The following is a 19040-nucleotide window of genomic DNA, read 5'->3' as shown; positions in this document are numbered from 1 at the left end:
TGCCAGATATTTCTTAGGTGCGCCACTCGCAGTGATGATTGATTACGGCCTATCTGCGGTTAGGGGGTTATAGCGCAGGGTATCACATGGCGTGCTTCACAGCCCGGGTTTCTTGCTTGAGAGAAGGCGTTCGGAGAGGAGAGCCGAGTATATGGGAGCTCATGAAGTAGTACGACGATAAGACCTCGATTATTTGTTTTTCAAACTTGGTTGGCATCAGCTTTGTTTGAATGTGATATAATTTTGAATGAATCCTTGGGCAAGTGCTGCTTTTGATCCTCTTTTAAGTTGGTGTTTGTGAGTTCTCGAGTGGTGCGCGTCGTGGGATTCATACTTCGCGGTACATCTCCATATCCATTCTTGATGCTTAAGTGAGTACAGTATTTGTGCAGTTCTGGTTAGAACTGGACCAGCCAAGACACCAAGTATATGTATGGAATGTGGGGTATGTAGTAAATAATTGTCTATTCAAGATGTCTTCATTCATAGCGGATTTTTCATCGTCGACATGGATGAATCCCACAAGAGAAGTTCTCTGTCACCCTTTTTATTTGCCGTCTCCGCGAACGTTCTGATTATATGACTGGAAACAAGTATGAAAAAGTTGCATACGTAGGTACCTTTTACACCGTTCTTTACAGAGTATCATTGACAAATCTGCATGTTTATATAATCTAGTCCTTTCCTAGGCCTGCGAACCAGAATACTACAACTTCACGCTCGTCTCAGCATCCTCGGACCTTCAATAAGCCTCTGAATCTTCGGAAACAGCTCCACGTGCACATCACCCCGTCGCCGAGAACCGATCCGGATGCCACCTCAACCTCCCCCTCTCCCTCTTCAAATACGCATCGCCGTAATCACCAGTCACGACCTGTTTTAAATCACGCTCTACATCGTCCTGGCACACGTTGAACTTGTCACCCCGCACGCACGCACGCACGCGTCTACTCTCGCACAGCCGAGCGTGAAGGGCGTCGGGAAGGGCAGGGTGCCTGTGTCGTCGTCGTCGTCTAGGAAGTCCTGCGCGGCTGTATGCCAATGCGCGTTCTGGTGCTGGGCTGGAGATGCAGCTGGGCGCGGTCATCGCGCTCACTCTTCAATCCGTACCCATTCTGAGCGCCTGCGCCTGCGTTGCGCTCCGCGTCGTCGTCGTCTTCTTGTTCCTGCGCTCTGGCTTGTGCGCGTTGTCGCTCTTGTCGCGCTCTCTCTCTCTCTTGTTACCGCGCCTTTGCTCCTGCGGCTCTCCTCGTGCTTTTCGTTCTTTAGAACCTCTTCTGCTGTAGGGTCGGTCGCGTGGGCTCGGCTCCTTGGGGTTCCTGGGTTTTGGGGCCGGCTTTTTGGTCGCTAGGGCTATCGACGATCGGGTGGGAATCTGAAATTGAGGGAGGGGCGTCGTTGGAATGAAAGGGTCGCTGGTGTTGGAGTCCTACCACTCTTGCATAGGATTCTTGGTTTTCTTTTCCTTGCGGTGGGTGGGCTTTGAGTTGAGTTCTTCTCCATTGCGTCTCTAGAGATGGGGGCTTGGGGGGGGTCTTAGTATAAAGTATAAAACCAGACTCGTCGGACTCTTCTTTTGCGCCGTTATGCCTTGATGATTGTGAGGCTGAGAGGGACTCTTTTTCTTTCTTTTTCTACGTTCTTGCTTTCCGGCTGAATGGGGCTGGGATTTGGAATTGGCGAGAGTGAGTGCCTTTTTCTTCCGAAGCTGTATTGTATTGTATTCTTCGGGTTAGAGGGTCGTGGTGATAGATGGTTCTGATGTAGATAGATACTTTTCGTGTTCTCTTGCTCCTTTGTGAAAGTCGTCAGGCATGTCAGTGACTTTGAGACCTTGTATTTCCGTTCAGAAGCCCTTCGAGTCTGAGGTTCTTTTTCCTTATTCTCTTGGGAGCGTCGGTCGGTCTGAAATGGTCTCACAGGAGCGTTGGTAGGTGGTCGCGTACGTGGTTTTTTATTTTCGGTTTTCTATCGGCACTGCCTTCCATTCCTCTAGGCTTTGGGACATGGCATGGCATGGTCTAAAATGCCTCCTTTTTCCTCTAGTGCTTCGCGCCCTCTTCTGGTTTCTGATTGCGGCGCGGCGCTATGCGAAGGTTTCAGGGAAATGTATATGGGCAAGATGTTCTTTGGCAGTGTTGCGGAACACGGTCGTGGTATGAAGCCGTTAAAGACTTGGGCTGTGAATTTTCGGATTCTGTTTCTGGAGAAGAGACGGCTGTGTCTTTGTAGACGCTCCCTCGTGCACAAACGCACACGTTTAGACATGGAAGAGGCTCTATAGGCAGAGACGATAAGGCAGGCAGTTTACCGTGTTTTTTTTTTTTTTTTTTTTATGCAATCAACTGTCTAGAGCCACTTGGCAGTCGGGATCTCAATCGAAAGTCCAACAACTCAAATCCCTCGAATCGATACCATCACACCACACCGTATCCAGCTACCGGGCTTTCTGCTCGAGGAAGAGTATCTGCGACACAGATATTTCTGGCCTGCTGGTCTCGAGTGGGACAAAGAAAAGAAAAGTCTGGCGAAGCCGCAAGAAGCATCGTGGGATTTCAGGAACTCCATTCATGAATGAATGATACAAAGTGGGACGACGAAGGGGATCGTGGGAGGGTAATGAGTGTGTCTAGCTAGGTGCAAGTGTATTCTCGTTGTTTGTCTCTCCTCCGTTTCCACTATCGTATCACGAGAGGTACTGTAAGTTGTGCGTGCGTGCTGCTCTACTATCTATCTTCTCTCTCTCTCTCTCCAGCGCCAAACTTGCAGGAGAGTTTTTTCATCGTAACTTGCTTGCACTTGGTCCTCGGAGGATATCGCAGGGGTCTAACGCGGAACTCTGTTTCTAGGGGGAAAGGGGGGGAGGGACTCTTTTATAGAAGGCGCTAGGCTAGGTCACTAGTTACACTAAATAGAAGTGTGCAAATTCTTTTTGGTTTGTCTTTATAGCAAATTATCAGGTAATCTTACAAAGTGCAAGCAGGTAGGTGGTTTAGTGTTATGGTTCGTGTTTTTTGTGGTACCTAGTGAGGACTGGGTAAATAGGTAGTGGTGGTTTAGCTTACCAGAAGAAAGAAAGAAAGGCTCGCTTGCTTGCACCAGACCAGCTTGTGAAAAGGGGAATGATTGATTGCATCACGTGAGCAGGAAGCTATCTTCAGCGATTGTTTCGGCTTGGAAGAAAGATTGTCCAGGTTTGAATCCCTCTGATGATCCTCTAGGATTTTTGATTTTAAATATACCGAGACTCGTTCCACGATATTTATGTATATATAGCCTTTCAGCCTCGTTCACATGTCATGAAAATGAATACCGTAGTTGCGCGCTCTAATGCGCGAACCTGAAATCCAACCTCTTATTGCCCTCATCCATAGTCGTGGCCAGGTAGTGCACCCTCTCTTCCTCGGTCATCACATCCCATTTGGCCGCTCTCGTCTTATTCCTCCAGACATAGTAGATCTTGGTCAAGATGTAGAGACCGATATTCATGATGCATAGGGACAGCAGAGCACGGTTCCCGCGCTTGTAGCGGGGCTTGTCATCTGCGCGGTAGATGTTGGATGCGATGATGCCAGAGGCTTGCACGAACATGTTATACAGTGCGGCCGAGACCGTGCGCGAGCGCACTGCGTTGGAGTTGCGCGAGTTCCAGGCTACTTGGATTGGATGGGCTGCGGGGCGGGGCGGTTTGGTTAGCAGGCACTTCTATAGAGCTGGTTGGGTGGATATAAATGCTATGAATACTTACCAGATGGGTAACTCAGAAGCAAACTCATGATGCTGAAAGCGGTCCATTTGTTGATTCTGGTGATGTCTTTGGCGTAGATGAATGTCAGGAATGGGAGCGCCCAGACTTGCCCTAGCATGGATGTGAGGGTCAGTTCGCCCCATATCTCAGCCGCATAGGTTAAAGCCATCATAGTAATCATATGGAACACTGTAGACGGAATCACAAGCAGGTTCGTCTTGAAGGTACCGAATCCAAGACCCTTGAGTGTGAGAGTGAGATACTGATTTGGAGTAGTCTCGGGAATCTGAAAAGTGAGACCGATGATGTAAAGCGGCCATAGGTCAAAATCGCACATGCTTTTCCAGAGGAGCTTTGGAGTAATGGGTTGTCTGTTGTGCATTCCAGATTTTGTAGGGTCTTCTCGGATCACCCTATTGATTATGATAGTTTCTTCTCTGTGGCAATCGTAAGTGCTGAGTTTGAGCTGTTCTGTACCAGACAGACATACCTTGCGGTGAACCAGCCTTTCTTGCCTCGCAATCTGCTCGCTGTTTGTGTAGGACTGGGCGGCATAAGAACGAAAGCAGTAGCACCGACCACGAGTGTGAAGAGCCCCTACATGACTTGTTATTAATCGAACATAGAGAAGCGTTGAATGGAGACGTACCTCGATCAAAAAAAGCCATCGCCACCCCGCATGACCATGCACACCCCTAAGATGAAGTATGCCGAAAGCTAAAAATGCTGCGACGACATCGGCTATCGACATGGCTGTCCAGAAAAACCCCAGCCGCAGTGAAAGTTCATGATGTTTGTAAAAATAAGATAGATATAGGATGATCTAATAACGTGCGCATTAGCCATTGTAAATATGTTGGAACTTGAGGACAACTCACATCTGGAATAAAGCCGCCCTGAATTATACCTAGCAAGGCTCTGCAGACCAAGAAACTTCGGCGGCCACTCAGCCAGAATTGGCAAGTAGCGACGATTGACCATAACATCATTTGAGTGGGGATCCACCGATCTGGACCCATCCATTTTGATACAAGCTGGGATGGAAGTTCTGCGCATAAGAATGATAACTTGAATACAGTGTTTCCAAGATTGTAATCTAAAGACTGTTAGTTACCCGGGAATTCTGAATGGCGGGGTAGGAGTACCATTTGTATTCATGTGTAGGTCTTTGAGAAAGTTGTCTGTGACCGCTTGGTTGATATTTGCACGATCAAGTTCAAGAGCCATAAACATAACGCAAGCCCAGATCTGTACTAATCAGTGTCACGCAGATTAAGTGATAGATACGAAGATTGCCGAACCATAATCTTGAAGTCGATCTTCCTGATCAACTTGTGCTCCTCTCCCCAGGTCCATCGTGCCAACGGATCGAACCGGCCGATATTCTCCCAGTCTGCTGGAGGTTGATACTGTTTCGCGGTGTCCGGGTCATCGAATACTGATGGTTGAGTGGCAATAGCATTCGGGTCGTAGGTCTTGTTACGCTGCCACCAGAATCTCTTTTCTGCGGAGGGGGCTCCAAGCGGTGACGCCGTCTCGTAGCCTGTCGCGGTTGTCTTGACTTTGGGGGTTTTAGTCACGTCGCTCAGATCATCAGAGGATCCGTTCGAAGAAGAGCCCTCTGAAGGGGTTCCTCTGAGGAGGACATCGCCAACGGGGGCGTGCAGGTCGATGTCTTTAGCGAGGACTGTAGACATGATTGCAATTACAATTACAGTACACCACGTCAATGTTCAGGCTGATTTGCTCAATCGTCGGCTCTCTGCTTCTGGGTAACACTAGATGGGCTCTAGGGCTACTTGTAGGAAACGCATACGAAAGACCAAGCCTTCAGACCCGCAACCACAGCCTCGGGACTGGCATTGTGATTGCAAGATGGGGTTATTTGCTAGCAATTCCAAGAGATTCGTGATACGCACCTGATATTTCATCAACATTGCCACTGTATGTCCGGTGCAGTACAGTACAGGAAGTCCAAGTACTTGGATATATGTGGCGGAAATATGGACTACATCGGAATACTAGACCCTCTGGGCTGCATGCCGAACGGGGCAGGAAGGGGGAAACCGGCCATGTTTGCATGGGCAAGAAGCTGCGATTCTTGGGGGGGGGGGGAACCACCTTATCTCGCAATGTGAAGCCAAGGAAATGACGCGAGGTTCTCTGGTAAAGTCGACATGTCCAACACGCGAGATGGTCCTCTTCATCGAGTAAATGCACAACCACATGCAGTACAAAAACACGTTACATCAGGAACACTTATCACTCTCAAGCCCAGAGCTTTATAATTACCTACTCAGACACCCGCGCGCCAGACGATATTCATGTACGAGCAATAGCGCTCGAGGCTTTTGCAGGAGACATGATTCGAGCAGCGACACTCAGGACACAAGGTAAGGTAAGGTAGAGGAACATCTTCCATGACGTAAACTGACTGTACGAATCACCAGAATGATGTGCTACAGTGCAGTACAGGACGATAACCAGATGCCGGTCCGATATGGTGTGGGCACGTGATTATCAAACGCCATTTCCGTTCAACATTGCACAACATCCCATCCCATCCCTCCCCTCCTCCCTTCTTCATCACCATTCCATTCCCCAAACACAAAACCCCACCCCCACGTGTAAAGTCCAGGCGAAGTGGTCATTTGTGAAGATTGATTGAGCAGGTTTGTGGGGCCAGTCGATTCCATTCGATTAATCCGTAATTCCTGACTTCGAAAGCCAAGCTATCTCGAATGCCGACTTTGTACCACGGCGTTAGTGCACAATTGAGAGTTTGATTTCATGGAAACAATACACTCTCAACCCTCTCTTCCTATGTATTCCCATCGACGTTGATATGGAGCACGGAACAGAGAAGAAGGAGCGCAGCGGTGTGGCGGGTAGAGGGGGTGCTAATAATACAGATACCGTGAGGGAGAGGGGGGAAACCGCTCTCTGCGATTTCCCTTTCGAGTACTCGCAGGGGGAGCCGAACTATCAAACCATTATAATTGAAATGGTAACTCTCCCTCTTCGAACTGCACAGTGAGGCCATGTTAAATAAGATATGATGTATCTGTGACTTTTAAGATAATGTATGTAAACGCAGCGATAGGTTTGAAAAGAGGCTATCTTATCTTGAGATGAGGTTCTGAGTCTGATTCAGTGCGGTTCTCAATGCTATGAAACACCCAGACTTTTATACGAACGTGTTAAAGACTTCTTCCTGAGGACTTCCTAGCCCAGGACCTGGTAAATACCCAGATAAGCCATCCCCGTATGTTGCCTTTCATGAACCGTCCAAGACGGGCAACCCGCCCTTCCACAAACACTCCTCCAACTTTCTGGAGAGAAGGATTTAATGTTGCAGATTCCAACCGTCCGTTTGGAAGCCATACTTCCCACTTCGCAACCCATTCAGGAGAACAAATCTTCGGCCTTTTGTCTCCGTCTCCCTCTGCCTTCCAAGTTCTCCGAGAACAGCTCCTTTCCTGAATTGTCCCCGAAATGCGAAGGGAATAGCTCCTTAACCTGGCCGCCGGATGCAGCCCCTTTGATATTGAAGCCCTTCTGAACCTGGACGGCTTTTGCAGCGCCTCGAATGGTAAAGCCGGTGTCGTTGTCCCAATTCTTTCTGGATATCCTAGGAGCTAGCAAATCAACTTTCTCGTGACGGTTGTCTCCGCTCCCATCAGTGAAAGGCACTGCCATCTTGCCGGAGAATAAGTCGGCCGTTTCGTCCGCAGCATCGAATGCATCAGAACGGCGATGGTTGATGCCAACTTTCTGTGGGAACAGTTCTTTCGATACGCTAGCCTCTCTCAACTGGTTTTTTAGCATCTGTGCCTTTAGTCTGTTGGCAGAAGCTGCGGAGTCCCGCCTTCTCCGTCTTGGTGTCTCGGCGCGATCCTCGTTCATAGGGGAGGCACTGCGGTCTCTCAATCTGCCGCTCGCCCTATCTCCATTTCGTTCAGGGAATAGCTCTTTGCCAGCTGCTCCTCGATAGCGTGATCTTTCTGAAGCCGGACCTCTAAACTCTCCGCCGGATGAAGAATCCTGCCTTTCGCCGCCTCTTGCCGCTCTTTGAGCTAGGGCAGCTTCATCATCATCGTATAAGCTTGAGTCAAAACCTGAAAGTCTATCTCCATCCTGGCGATTCTGCTGCTCGCGGTCGTCATAACGCCGACTTCGATATCCGCCGTCGTCTCGATCTCTGTACCTGTTGCCACCTCTCTGACCTCCACGCTTGCGTCGCTCCGTAGGATCATACTTAGGGTTCATGAGATAGAACCGGCTACTCTCACGTGCGCCAGCCTGCTTGCGATCCCCAACCACGGCAGCTCGGACCTCCAAATTGGTATTCGGGTGTAAGGAGAAGGGTTTAGTTGGGAAAGCTTGCATAACCGGGATCTGCGATACGTCTCCAATATCCACGGCAGCTAAAGCCCTCAGAGCATCTGCTGCAATATCGACAGACTCGAAAACCAGATTCGCTGAAGTATCGTTGATCCATTCAACACGCAGAGGGCTGTGTTCATCAAAGTGTTCTGCAGCAAATGCTTTAATGTCTTTGGTGGTCAAGTTGTCGAGGCCGCGAAGGTGTACCTTCTCTGGGGTGAATTCGTGGGCATTCGAGTCGCTGCTATCATTCGGAGCAGTCAGGATTGGCTTTGACTCTTGCTGGTATGACTAAAAGTGGAAGTCAGCTATCTTGATCTGTGAGGAAGGGTCTGTCGCGGATTCTTACTGATGTTTGGGTACCAGGGACGATGTCAATCTCCGTAATGGCAAAATCCCCCTCTGCAAGACCCATATCAATGTCCATCTCTATATCCATATCGGCGGCCATTATAATTGAAGATGAGGCGAGAAAATAGCTAGCAAGTACTGGGTGGACTGGAGGGTAGGGACGCGATGAACGCGACGCCGAAGGTATAATGGAAACAGTGCCGCAGAATGTGATGCGCAGTATGCTCCAGACCAGTCGGCAACCAGGACGAGGACGAGGCTGCGTGTTGTGAGGTCGCAAGTAGATACCGGTAATTGGAAGATCAAATTCAGGACTAGTTTAGGGATCCTTCCGCAAGACTAAGATGCGACTATAAGGTATTGATGGAAATCTACAAGTTGAAGACGACGGACGGACTTTCTTGGTGGGGGAATAAAAATTGTAAATAAATGTTGAAGGAAAGGTGGTGGAGTTTGCGCTTGTAGATAGGTACTCGCTCGTACAAGAGGGCTAGCGCCAAGAGTGAATGAGGCGGCTCCGCTCGCTGTCACTCAATTCAAAACACTTCCCTTCCTTTCCCTTTTTTCACTTCTTATGAACATCTCCTTCCACCTCGTTATTGTTATTATCATTGCCATTATCTGGCGTCGTCTTATTATACGCATACACCAAAAAACATGCACGAGTGGATTTAAAGAAACTAAATTTCATAAACTGCAGCTCCACCACCGGAGGATGAAACGGCCGCCAGCCAGCCTCTGCTCCATACCTCCATCATTCCTTTCAGTATATATACATCCTTATTCCCATCCAGACTTCTCTTTCTCTTTTCTTGGCTTTTGCTCGGAGCATATTAAAGAACGAGTGCCGCCATTATCAGGGCGCTCATCAAACCCGCTCTTTTCTCTGGCACTCCGATTCCACTGGTTCTTGCAAGCAGCGCTGGATCTCGCAATTCCTATGTCCCCGAGTTGCCTAGATATCTTCTCATATAACTTCACGTCCTTGAGCCATGTCTTTGGTGGCATATTGTTCGCCACTTCCCACATTCGCTGCGCAATCATGAGGTCAATCAAGACTTGTTCCTCATCTTCTTCCCATTTCCCCTTTTTAATGCCACCTTGTGAAGTACCTTCTTTGCCGCGAGCTGTTGCCTTGCTTGGTCCCATGGACTGTTTTCGAGCTGGTGGGCTCGTTTCTTCGGCTTGCTCGTCCCTGTAAACGAAGTCATCGAGGTTATCGTCTTCGGTGTTGGCTCGAAATTTGTTCTCTTCGACTGCAATCCTTCTCTTTGCTGGCGGGGCCTCGAAAACGTATTGAATAGCCAGTTCGGGTGAATTCGAGATGTTGATAAGCCTGGATCTCTTGGAGACAGCAGTCCGCTCTTCGTTCTTGTGGCCGGGGCTTGCAGTGAGTTCGGTCTTCTGTCTTTTTGATGGGCGAGATGACCGTCTGAACGATTCGTCGTCGCTACGTGATCTCTTTATCGATGTTGGAATAGAAGTTTTAGAATCCGGATGCGTGGCATCTCGGGACTGGAATTGTGCAAGCAGCCGTTCTTGTTCTTTCAAAAATCTCGAGTTTCTATTGTTGCGCTGGCCTCCTCTCGTTCCCATCTCATCTGTCAGGGCCAAAAGTACCTCGTCGAGCACTTCATCCCTGGGAGTTTCCTTTGCCGGTCGTTTTACTTCATTTCTGGGAAGTGGAGGCGATAGGGTCTGGCTGGTTATGTCTGTGAAGAACAGGAAGTTAGCTTTACAATGAATTATGAGGAGCGCAGTAATCAGTCTGGAGTCGTAGGAGATTCTCTGAGCAATGGTGTTCTGCAGATTCCCGCAACATGCTAGAATTAGGAAATCGATGGAGCCGCGATTGTCTTACCTGGCCAAATCTTTTCCCTCGTTTCCAGTAGCTTTTTTTCTCCCGAGATAGACAGACTTTTGGATGAAGGCGGGCTTAGTGCCCCGCCTCGTTTTCTCTCGGCTTCGAGACCATATTCCTCCAATTCATATCCTTGGGGTTGATACACGTCCTCGGATTCAAATCCTTTAGATATCTCTTCATCCCCCTCGTCTTCATCCGACTGTTCCTCATCGTTGAGAGATATGATTCCGTCCCCATACCTATCTCCTGCAGCATGACTGTCTTCAATGAGGTCCTCTTCTTCGTTGTTCTCATCTTGGATAAGCTGGTTATAAGCATTATGTTCGTCATCTTCTGTTGTGGTAGTTTGATCGAAAAGAGGAGAAGTTGATCCATTAATCATTTTGTCAACCACGTATTGCCAATCCTTGTCGATCCCGAGACCCAAGTGGTCAAGGAGCCCCGCATCGAGACCCCTAGGACGTAGTGCCCACTGCGGAAGGTTATGCGGATTCGGAGGTGGACGAGCAAGTTGAAAAGCCAGATGATGCAACATGATGTGCCTACTCAACGAGTTAGCAAATTGAGTACTGGCAATTGGGGTCATGGGCTATCCAAGGGTATGACTTCCAAGGGTATAACTTCAGAAATAGGGTCTACACAGTACTCACGGGATTGGGCGCTGCCACGGCGGTATCCAGCTGGGATTGGATCTCGGATCCCTTGGGGGGGGGTTGGGCTGATTGAGGAGGATGAATGGTACCTGGGACACGTTTCTTGCGGAAGACATCTTAGAGGCAATTGAGCCCTCGGGTGAAGAAGAACTGGAGTCTTGTCTCGAGATAGGGCAGTATCGCATTCAGATGATATTGTGTATAGCTTACTATCAAACTCAAAGAATTCAGGAAGGGGGAAGAAGTAGAAGTAGAGCCGATATAAGCAATAATGTTTGTGATAATATGAGCCATTTCGAATAGATGATCCATTTCGAATAGGAACAGCTGGTTGTTGATGCTATTGTGTTGATACTATTGCCGGTCTGATGAAGTTGGCGTCCTATTGTCCTCGAGACTAGCGATGACAACAATAGCAACAGCAAAAAGCCAAGTGAATGTGATACAAGTAGACAATCGAGTCGAAGTGAAGAAATATTGAACGCAAAAGTGAAATAAATGTGAATGTTGACCACGTGATTCCGGTCCAAATTCCTATCAAGCTCTCCCCACTCTGAGAACGACACAATATTACGCAGTAGAAGCTAACATCAAATACGAACGGTCCGGGGAGAAACAACAAGAGACAACTAAAGGCGTGACAAGGTGGAGCTGCACCTCTACCTTTACCGGCCTTGCCTTGCCACCTTGTGTTTGTATTTTCGGATGCACTGCATATGAGTCGGGAGGATCGGGAGGCCATCCAACAAGCACCATGCCAGTAGAAATCGACGCACCTCAGCGAGAGCCCATCCTCGAGGCTCACCCACTGAGTCAAGACTTGTTTTCAGAGTTCGGAACAGTCATCGAGAATCCGGCACCGTCTCTCGTTCCTTCGCAAACCTGTGAAGCGCCGCCAAATGCCGTGCAAGCGAACCAAGGGAGTGCGTTGAAGTATTTGGATGTTACCCATATGAGAGATCTCTATGCTTCAGGTACTCCGAGTAAGAAAGCCGCCAAAGCAGTCATGAATATGTTCGTTTGTGCGCCCAGGGTCCTTCTTCCCTCAGACACGCCCCAGGTCGAAGGCCTCTTTCCCGTCAATATTTTAGAACGCCACCCTTATACCACCCAAACGTTTATTCCTCTGGGTCTTTCGCGGGCAGAAGCCAAACAGAGCAGATATCTTGTCATTGTTGCTCCAAGTTTCCCACCCTCACCAAAAGACGAGTGTTTCCCGGTTCCGTCTATTACTACCAATGGCGATCCGCTGCCAGGGAGAGGTCTGCCCGACCTCATGAGGATCAAAGCTTTCATTGCAAATGGCTCACAAGCAGTCACGTATGGAGCTGGTACTTGGTAAGCAGCTATCGCCTTTCACATGTTATATTGCCCCCCTTGGATGATCTTCTATCTCCGTCAACAAGTTGTTCATCACACTTTTCTATTGTCGATTATCAGTACTCAAGGCACATGCTAACACTCAACAGGCATGCCCCGATGGTTGCTATAGGGAAATACCCCATCGCTTTTGTGGTAGTCCAGTTTGCAAATGGAGTTGGTATTGAAGATTGCCAAGAGGTGGAAATAGGGAGGGGACGAATTGATCAACTTCAGGTGGCGGTTCCTGCTTCTGATCAAAATCGGGGACTCTGGAGGCTCTGAGACGTTCAATTCACAATTCTGTCACCTACCGCCCAAATTTCCGTTCCTGTGGTTCTCCCGCAACTCCCACATCAAGCGTGCTTCTCTTTTCGAAAGCTCACACCTGCCCCTTCTGCAGAAAAAGAAAAAGAAAAACCCCCGGGTCTTCGCACTTAGATCGAAAACTGCGTTGTACTTTGTCAATATCGTATCTTTATCAATCTACTTCTTGTGACCCTCTTGTGTCGTCCTGCCATGGTGGTTCATCTGGATAATGATCCGATCTGCTCAGACAGCACCGGATACAGCTGCTGGGTCTACCAGGGAACAAGTCAAAGACAAGTTATACGATCGAATAGTTGGCACTTACCGGATCTGCTTTCAATATCTCCTAGGGTTGTTTCAACGGATACCTAGGCAGAGCTCTTGTTTCAAGCAAGGAGTGAATGAATTATTATGGGCTCATATCCTCCAGTCAATCTTAGTATTTGTACAGACTCAAATGGCCCGACGGCACACTTTCACTCAAAAAGAGCACTCAAGCACTATCGGAAAACCCATATTTCGGACTTTGTCTGATATCCAGCTGTCTAGACATACTACGTGAAAACTGATGATACTTCATCGTGCTGTATTGACGCCCTAGCTACGAAACCGTCGCATCAGGTCCAGTCCAATGACTCAATCCCCAAATTATCCTCCAAATCTCCCCCAGCTCTTCATCCAGGTAAGTTTTTTAACCTGACCTGACCTAGTATCAAAAACCCCTGACTAACCTCATCTAGATACGGAGTACATCTCGAAGCAGATACTCAGATCAAAAGCTCCAATCCATTCATTTCGTCAAAACTTTGAATGGTGGGAACATCATTCAACCGACTTTCGAAAGGTGGCTGCAACTGTCTTCGCCCATCGATTGTTCAAGCTATGCGAGAAACGGGTTGGCATCTATTGTATGGGAGTACAGAAAGGGGCTGCTGCCTTATGTAATACCCCCACTCTCCAGAGGAAGCAGGTCCTTCATCATTCAGGCTTGTGATAAGAGGAGAAATACTTTCAACGATGTTGAAGTGAGACGGCTCTTGTGAAGACATTCAGCGTCTATCACTGAGTGTTCACAAAGTAGACGACTGTCGATCAACAACGAATCCTCAATTCGCCGCCACAAACGTTGGCCTGACCTTGACATTCTCCTAGAGAATGAAGACAAGAATGATTTGCGGGTTGCTTTGGGGATATTGAAGTCAAACATTAATTGGCCAAGCCGGAGAAATTCGATGGACACGTCTATGATCAGTCTCAAATATGCTGCTATGTGGAGGATCACAAAGAAATTGCAGAGACGAATCGTATCTTTTGTTTCTCCTGAGTTTCAAAACAGCGGAGGAAGGCGGGAGATCGAGAGACAGCAATAACATCTTTCACAAGCTAGGCAGCACTGCACCAATTGCGACGATATTTCGAAAGTCTATTCCCTCCTTCTGGGTCATAAACCCGATCTACAAAGTTTATGAGCTCCTCCATATCTCCGCTTTCAAGCGCCAACAGAATTTTGTGGCAAACATCTCCCCAGACTAGAGCCTATACTTCTGTCACCATTCTCTTTCTTTCCACCAGGCAAGCTTTTGTACAAAGGAGCGATTTTCCAGCAAACCTACTTCAATCCAAAGAGTGATTGAAGTAGCAGGGCACTATAGCAGGGCGGGATTCTACGAGTTGATTGCATAATCAATGTCCTACGGCGGACAGCATTGGCCACTTCTGGCCAAGGTCAGATTCAACCAAGATCTGAATTGGGGTGGACGGGTTTGTAACGGCCTCAACAATCGTCAAAAAATGCAAGCTAATAAACATACTCTAAACTGTACTGGGCTTCTGGCCTTGACGGTCTGGGTGTTCAGCTCATGCGAATGAAATACTATAAACATGGGTCTCGACTCTCGATTCTCACTTCTTGACCCTCGAGGTTTGCGTGGACTTCTGGCACTTGTAAAGCTCGTATCCGGACAAGTCAGAGCCAATCATCAAGAATTTGTCTCTTGGTTGCTACTGTCCAAAATAGGATTATGGGGAATCAGATACGGATATGCTCATGAGCTACGGAGTAGCCATTCGCCCGTAGCTCTTGTTAGCTCTACTTTTAGCTTCTATAGTACGCAAGTATTGAGTTGTGGCTCTGACGGGAGCGAGCGGACGCCGCGTGGTTCCAAGCTTTAGGGGCAACTCCGGCGGACACCAGGGCAGAGCAGGCAGCGGACAGTCTGATGGCCCGGCCTCTTGGACAAGTGGCTTGGCTGAGCGTTGAATTCGGGGTCCACAGGGCTTGATCTACGTTAACCCTTTTGGGCAGCATTTCCGTTAATCCCGGGGGGCAGCCGTTATAAGATCTTCTCTCGCCAATCTGAGCAGGGTTCATAGTCCATGTACGGAGCGCACCGACCTATTTTTTGCCTATTTTCCACCGATCGATCCCCCCTTCCTATTCTCAAATTCCCATGTTTCCATCCCACCCCACCATCCCATCCCCATCTCCAGCCGCACGATTATCCTCTCCTTCCGAGAATCTGCCTATATCCGTGCTGAGAAACCTACATATCCGGTCTTTGTAGGCAATAGACGGGGTGCTTCAAGGTTGGGAGCCCATCATCGCCCTTCTAGGCCTTGCCGCCGTTTCCTCAGCAAGCCACACGGTAGCGAGTCATGCCTTGATTGAGAAATGTCGTTAAAAATGGCCAAATGAAGATTGGTAGATGATTACCGAGTCGTCTCCCATCCGCGGCACGCACGCGGCCAATCATACTACGCGTATAGCGTATCCCAAAGGACAACGGTGTTCCCGCAGGGGCACCATTGCCCTCTTGCGTTTAAGATATGCAGCATTGCAGTATTCGCTCATTGCTCGGGATTGGGAAATTCCTGTCAATTGGCCCAGGGGCAGCTTCAATCTGTAGGTCTCATAAAACAAGTCTTCATGACTGCCAATCACTTAACATTAACAATAACCCTGCCATGCGTTATCAACAACTATCGTATGTTATAATTGAGCGGACATCTTTTCATCGTCCACCTGGGCGAGACTCGAGACTCGAGAGACGCATCTAGAATTCTACAGTACAGGGGTTTGCGGGATTTGCAGCTGAGGCTGCGAACTCTACTCTGAAAAAAAAAACAATTTTGGCAGTGCCAGCCATGTCGCATTTTGAAACAGGACAGAGTCACTGCCAAGTTGCAGATGTCCCGAGAAACAGGAAATGACAGTGCGGTGGCATTTATTGTGCAATAGATATGATGACCACAGGGTTCTGTACAAGTAGAACCTTGTCCATGCCACGAGTTATTGCTCGTCTGGTGGAGAAGAAGCCTCAGCCCGGACAGGGATTCCTCTAAGCCGATCAGAAGTTCTTTCTTCACCAGAGTAAGGATGATCCTTATGGATGGGAATCGAGCAAGAGGGACGGAGTCCATACAGGAAAAAGAGGCAGCTCTACATGGTGGAGAACAATCAATGCAGTAGACCATGCACCATCCACTCTTCCAATTATCTTGAATTTCCCGGGAGGTTATTTATTTAGATCATTTAGCAATATGCTGACAAGTAGCCAAGCAGCAAGCAGCAGATCTAAACGTTGTAAAACCGCCGAACACGGGTGTAAGATCCCGGCCTTCTTGAGGTCAGACCTTTATTGTACATGGAACAAGGATCTTCTCGCAACCGGAATCAATTCCAAATAACAACCCCAGATTTCCTTTTCTTAGCCGCCCAAATAATGCTAAACCAAGCCAAGGCCAAGACCTTCTTGCAGTCCTGCGAGCGCCCGCTGCTGGGACATGACTATTGCATCGCCGGGCTCATGCTGCCCAACGGTTGCTGTTCTCTTCCGCAGTATTTCCGCAGTATTCCCGCACGTATGCACACAGAAGCCGCTTGTCTAGAATAGAACAATTAGAGCAGAAAGGGACAATGTGTTATGTATGTATGCAGATGAGAAAAAGAAAGCAAAAATGCAATGGGTATTGCCGGCTGTGGAAGCATGGCATGTAGGAGGGAAGATGGGATGGCATGGCATGGCATGCATACCTCACATGATGAATCCAGTAACCATTTGTTACAAGGTCCTCAGACAGAGCGCATGGAGGGACGTTTTATTGGACGATATGGACGTGGGATTCATTCCACCTCGCCGACGTAAACCTCGAACAGCACGACATCAATCATGCATATACAGGGGTTCCCTGCAGATGGATATTTAACCTTACATTGGTTTTAGATTGATGGTTTCTGAATCGGGATTAGAATAGAATGCTCTTGCGAGTTTTCTTCGAGGTAGCCATACCATATAGCCATATAGCCATATATGCATACTTTAATAATAGTAAAGTTCAAGTAGTAAAGTCGAACGAATGTTGCACCAAAAGCCGTCGAACGGCGAAACTGACTTATACAATAATGGTAATGTTTGCCGGGAGGGTATCAGATGATGTAGAATCCAAGACACACCCGTCGACCGTTGAGGTTGTCTTATTTCTCCTGCGTCTGAAGATAAAATATCTGAGTCAGTACCCCAGCAGTTGTTGGGTTGGGTCTAGCCCGGACCAAGAAATTCGAAGCGAGAGATAGATCAACGCCAGGAATATTTATATTTCATCACAATTGTAAAGTGACTGAGATTCAAGATTGGTATCGCAGATCATGTATATTACCATATAGTACTGTACGAGTGATGGCAAACATTGAGTGATGATGCTGGAGAAAATCTTGTCTTGTCTTGTCTCGTCTGATCTCTAGGGTTCCTCCGAACCCGAGGCTGAAACCGATCAGCAAGCCCCCTCACGGGGTTACATGTAAATTCAAATTGCAACGCTGTAGACACAGACATGGACACAGACATGGATATGGTATGTTGGTAACGAGGATCCGCGGTTCTGGTTCTGGGTCTGGTGCGCTACAAAACAATACGGTACAGCAGTTGTATCGTCCTTATGATTCGAGGTGCAGTGCAGCTGACGAAAACAGGGAACTGTCTATTTTTCAGCCAAAGTTATAACACCTATTAATCTAGTAGTAGTAATAGAAATTTGATACCTCACTATGGGTGGCAGTGGCCTACTCTATGCGTTGTATTAATTATTATTATACGACATCTACTATTCAGGTATATTATCAGTCCCACGCCCCATCATCCGTTGCCAAGCCTCACACAACTTCTCAGAAGTCAAGACCCATATGAAAATGCTGTAGAACCCAAAAAGCTGGGACAACGGGTTCCGTTCCTGTTCGTAACTTTAATGCTTTTGGGGACGGCGGACGGACCCCTTTGATGCATCCAGATCTCGCCAATTTCGCCAACGTGGAGACCCTGCGGTGACAGTGACCCCTGACTTGGGATATTTTCTCGCTTTCCTTTCTTTTTCCCTTTCTTTAACGACGTCGGCGACCCGACGCATAGGTATGAGGTATAGTTGAGGAGGAGTATAAGCAGAGTATAGCATGGTACGTGCTGCACTACTGTACTGTCCTCGTACTCAATAAGTACTCGTAATCATTTGCACCAGGATAGTACAGTACATGTAGATGGCATGGTCAGGGGCAGAAGATCAGGAACACCGCATTTATTACCCACCGCCACCACAATTGCCTCTCCTCCAACGAGAATCGATACCAGCGGGTGCATGTGAAGCAGCCCGAGTGGCGCGTGCATCTGGCTCATCCAATCGTATCTCGTTAATGCTATGCAGTTGTTACTCCTGTTTCCCGCCGCCTTGGGCTCTCTTTCTCTCTCTCTCTTGGCAATAACGCAAGCAAGCAAGCAATAAAACGTGGTCCTGTTGAGCCTCAGCCGCCCGTCAACAGATACGATACGGTACGGACAGGACTAGTCGTAACTGTGAAGCAGAGATCGTTTTCTCCACTCTTTCTCCGGTTGGCAATCGCGCTCAAGAATGATGTTCCGCTACACGTGTCTTGAACCTGACTAAGGTAGCCTGAACCTATAAGGAGTGAGATACAGTTCCAGTAGTTCAAACGGTTCAGACTAGGCTAGAGCTAGGACTCAGCTTTAGACGTCTGGCGCACGCTGAAGACTGACCGGTCCGGTGTACTTACTCAAGACGGGACGGCTCATGCCTCGTCGGACCAGGCCAGGGCCGTCAAAAAGCTACGAAAGCGGCATGGGGTCATGGACGGTGTTCATGGATCATTGCTGTAGAATTCATGCAGTATCTTGTCCCCACATGGCATGATGGGGTGTGTGTCAGATCGAGCTGGGCTGGGCCCGCTACTACTGTACTGTAGCTGGCTGCTGGATAGAACAGGTGGACAGGTGGACTAGCCCTACTCCATACTTGTACAATACTGTACTGGCCAGCTCCCAGGTAGTTCTAGCGGCGGCTCACTCGTTCTCGATCTTCCCTAACT

The 19040-nt window shown here is 48.3% G+C and overlaps 3 protein-coding genes across 3 annotated transcripts; 1 reads left to right on the top strand and 2 right to left on the bottom strand.

Annotated features, from left to right (window-relative positions):
* Positions 1-3327: 3327 nt before the first annotated feature.
* On the bottom strand, positions 3328-5445 carry YIL166C_1 (putative transporter; the record flags this gene model as incomplete). Its single annotated transcript, XM_031150619.1, has 7 exons — positions 3328-3671; positions 3749-4185; positions 4239-4345; positions 4398-4571; positions 4627-4844; positions 4894-4996; positions 5050-5445. The coding sequence occupies 7 exons, from the start codon at positions 5443-5445 to the stop codon at positions 3328-3330; spliced, it is 1779 nt and encodes a 592-aa protein (XP_031004660.1).
* A 1708-nt stretch (positions 5446-7153) lies between these two features.
* On the bottom strand, positions 7154-8585 carry LHYA1_G005674 (Uncharacterized protein; the record flags this gene model as incomplete). Its single annotated transcript, XM_031150618.1, has 2 exons — positions 7154-8425; positions 8484-8585. The coding sequence occupies 2 exons, from the start codon at positions 8583-8585 to the stop codon at positions 7154-7156; spliced, it is 1374 nt and encodes a 457-aa protein (XP_031004659.1).
* A 3171-nt stretch (positions 8586-11756) lies between these two features.
* On the top strand, positions 11757-12646 carry LHYA1_G005673 (Ureidoglycolate lyase; the record flags this gene model as incomplete). Its single annotated transcript, XM_031150617.1, has 2 exons — positions 11757-12340; positions 12472-12646. The coding sequence occupies 2 exons, from the start codon at positions 11757-11759 to the stop codon at positions 12644-12646; spliced, it is 759 nt and encodes a 252-aa protein (XP_031004658.1).
* Positions 12647-19040: the final 6394 nt, after the last annotated feature.

This window comes from Lachnellula hyalina (assembly GCF_007821495.1).
Source record: "Lachnellula hyalina strain CBS 185.66 chromosome Unknown contig00083, whole genome shotgun sequence".
In the NCBI taxonomy this organism is placed as follows: domain Eukaryota; kingdom Fungi; phylum Ascomycota; class Leotiomycetes; order Helotiales; family Lachnaceae; genus Lachnellula; species Lachnellula hyalina.
This window is presented reverse-complemented; position numbering and strand designations above follow the sequence as displayed.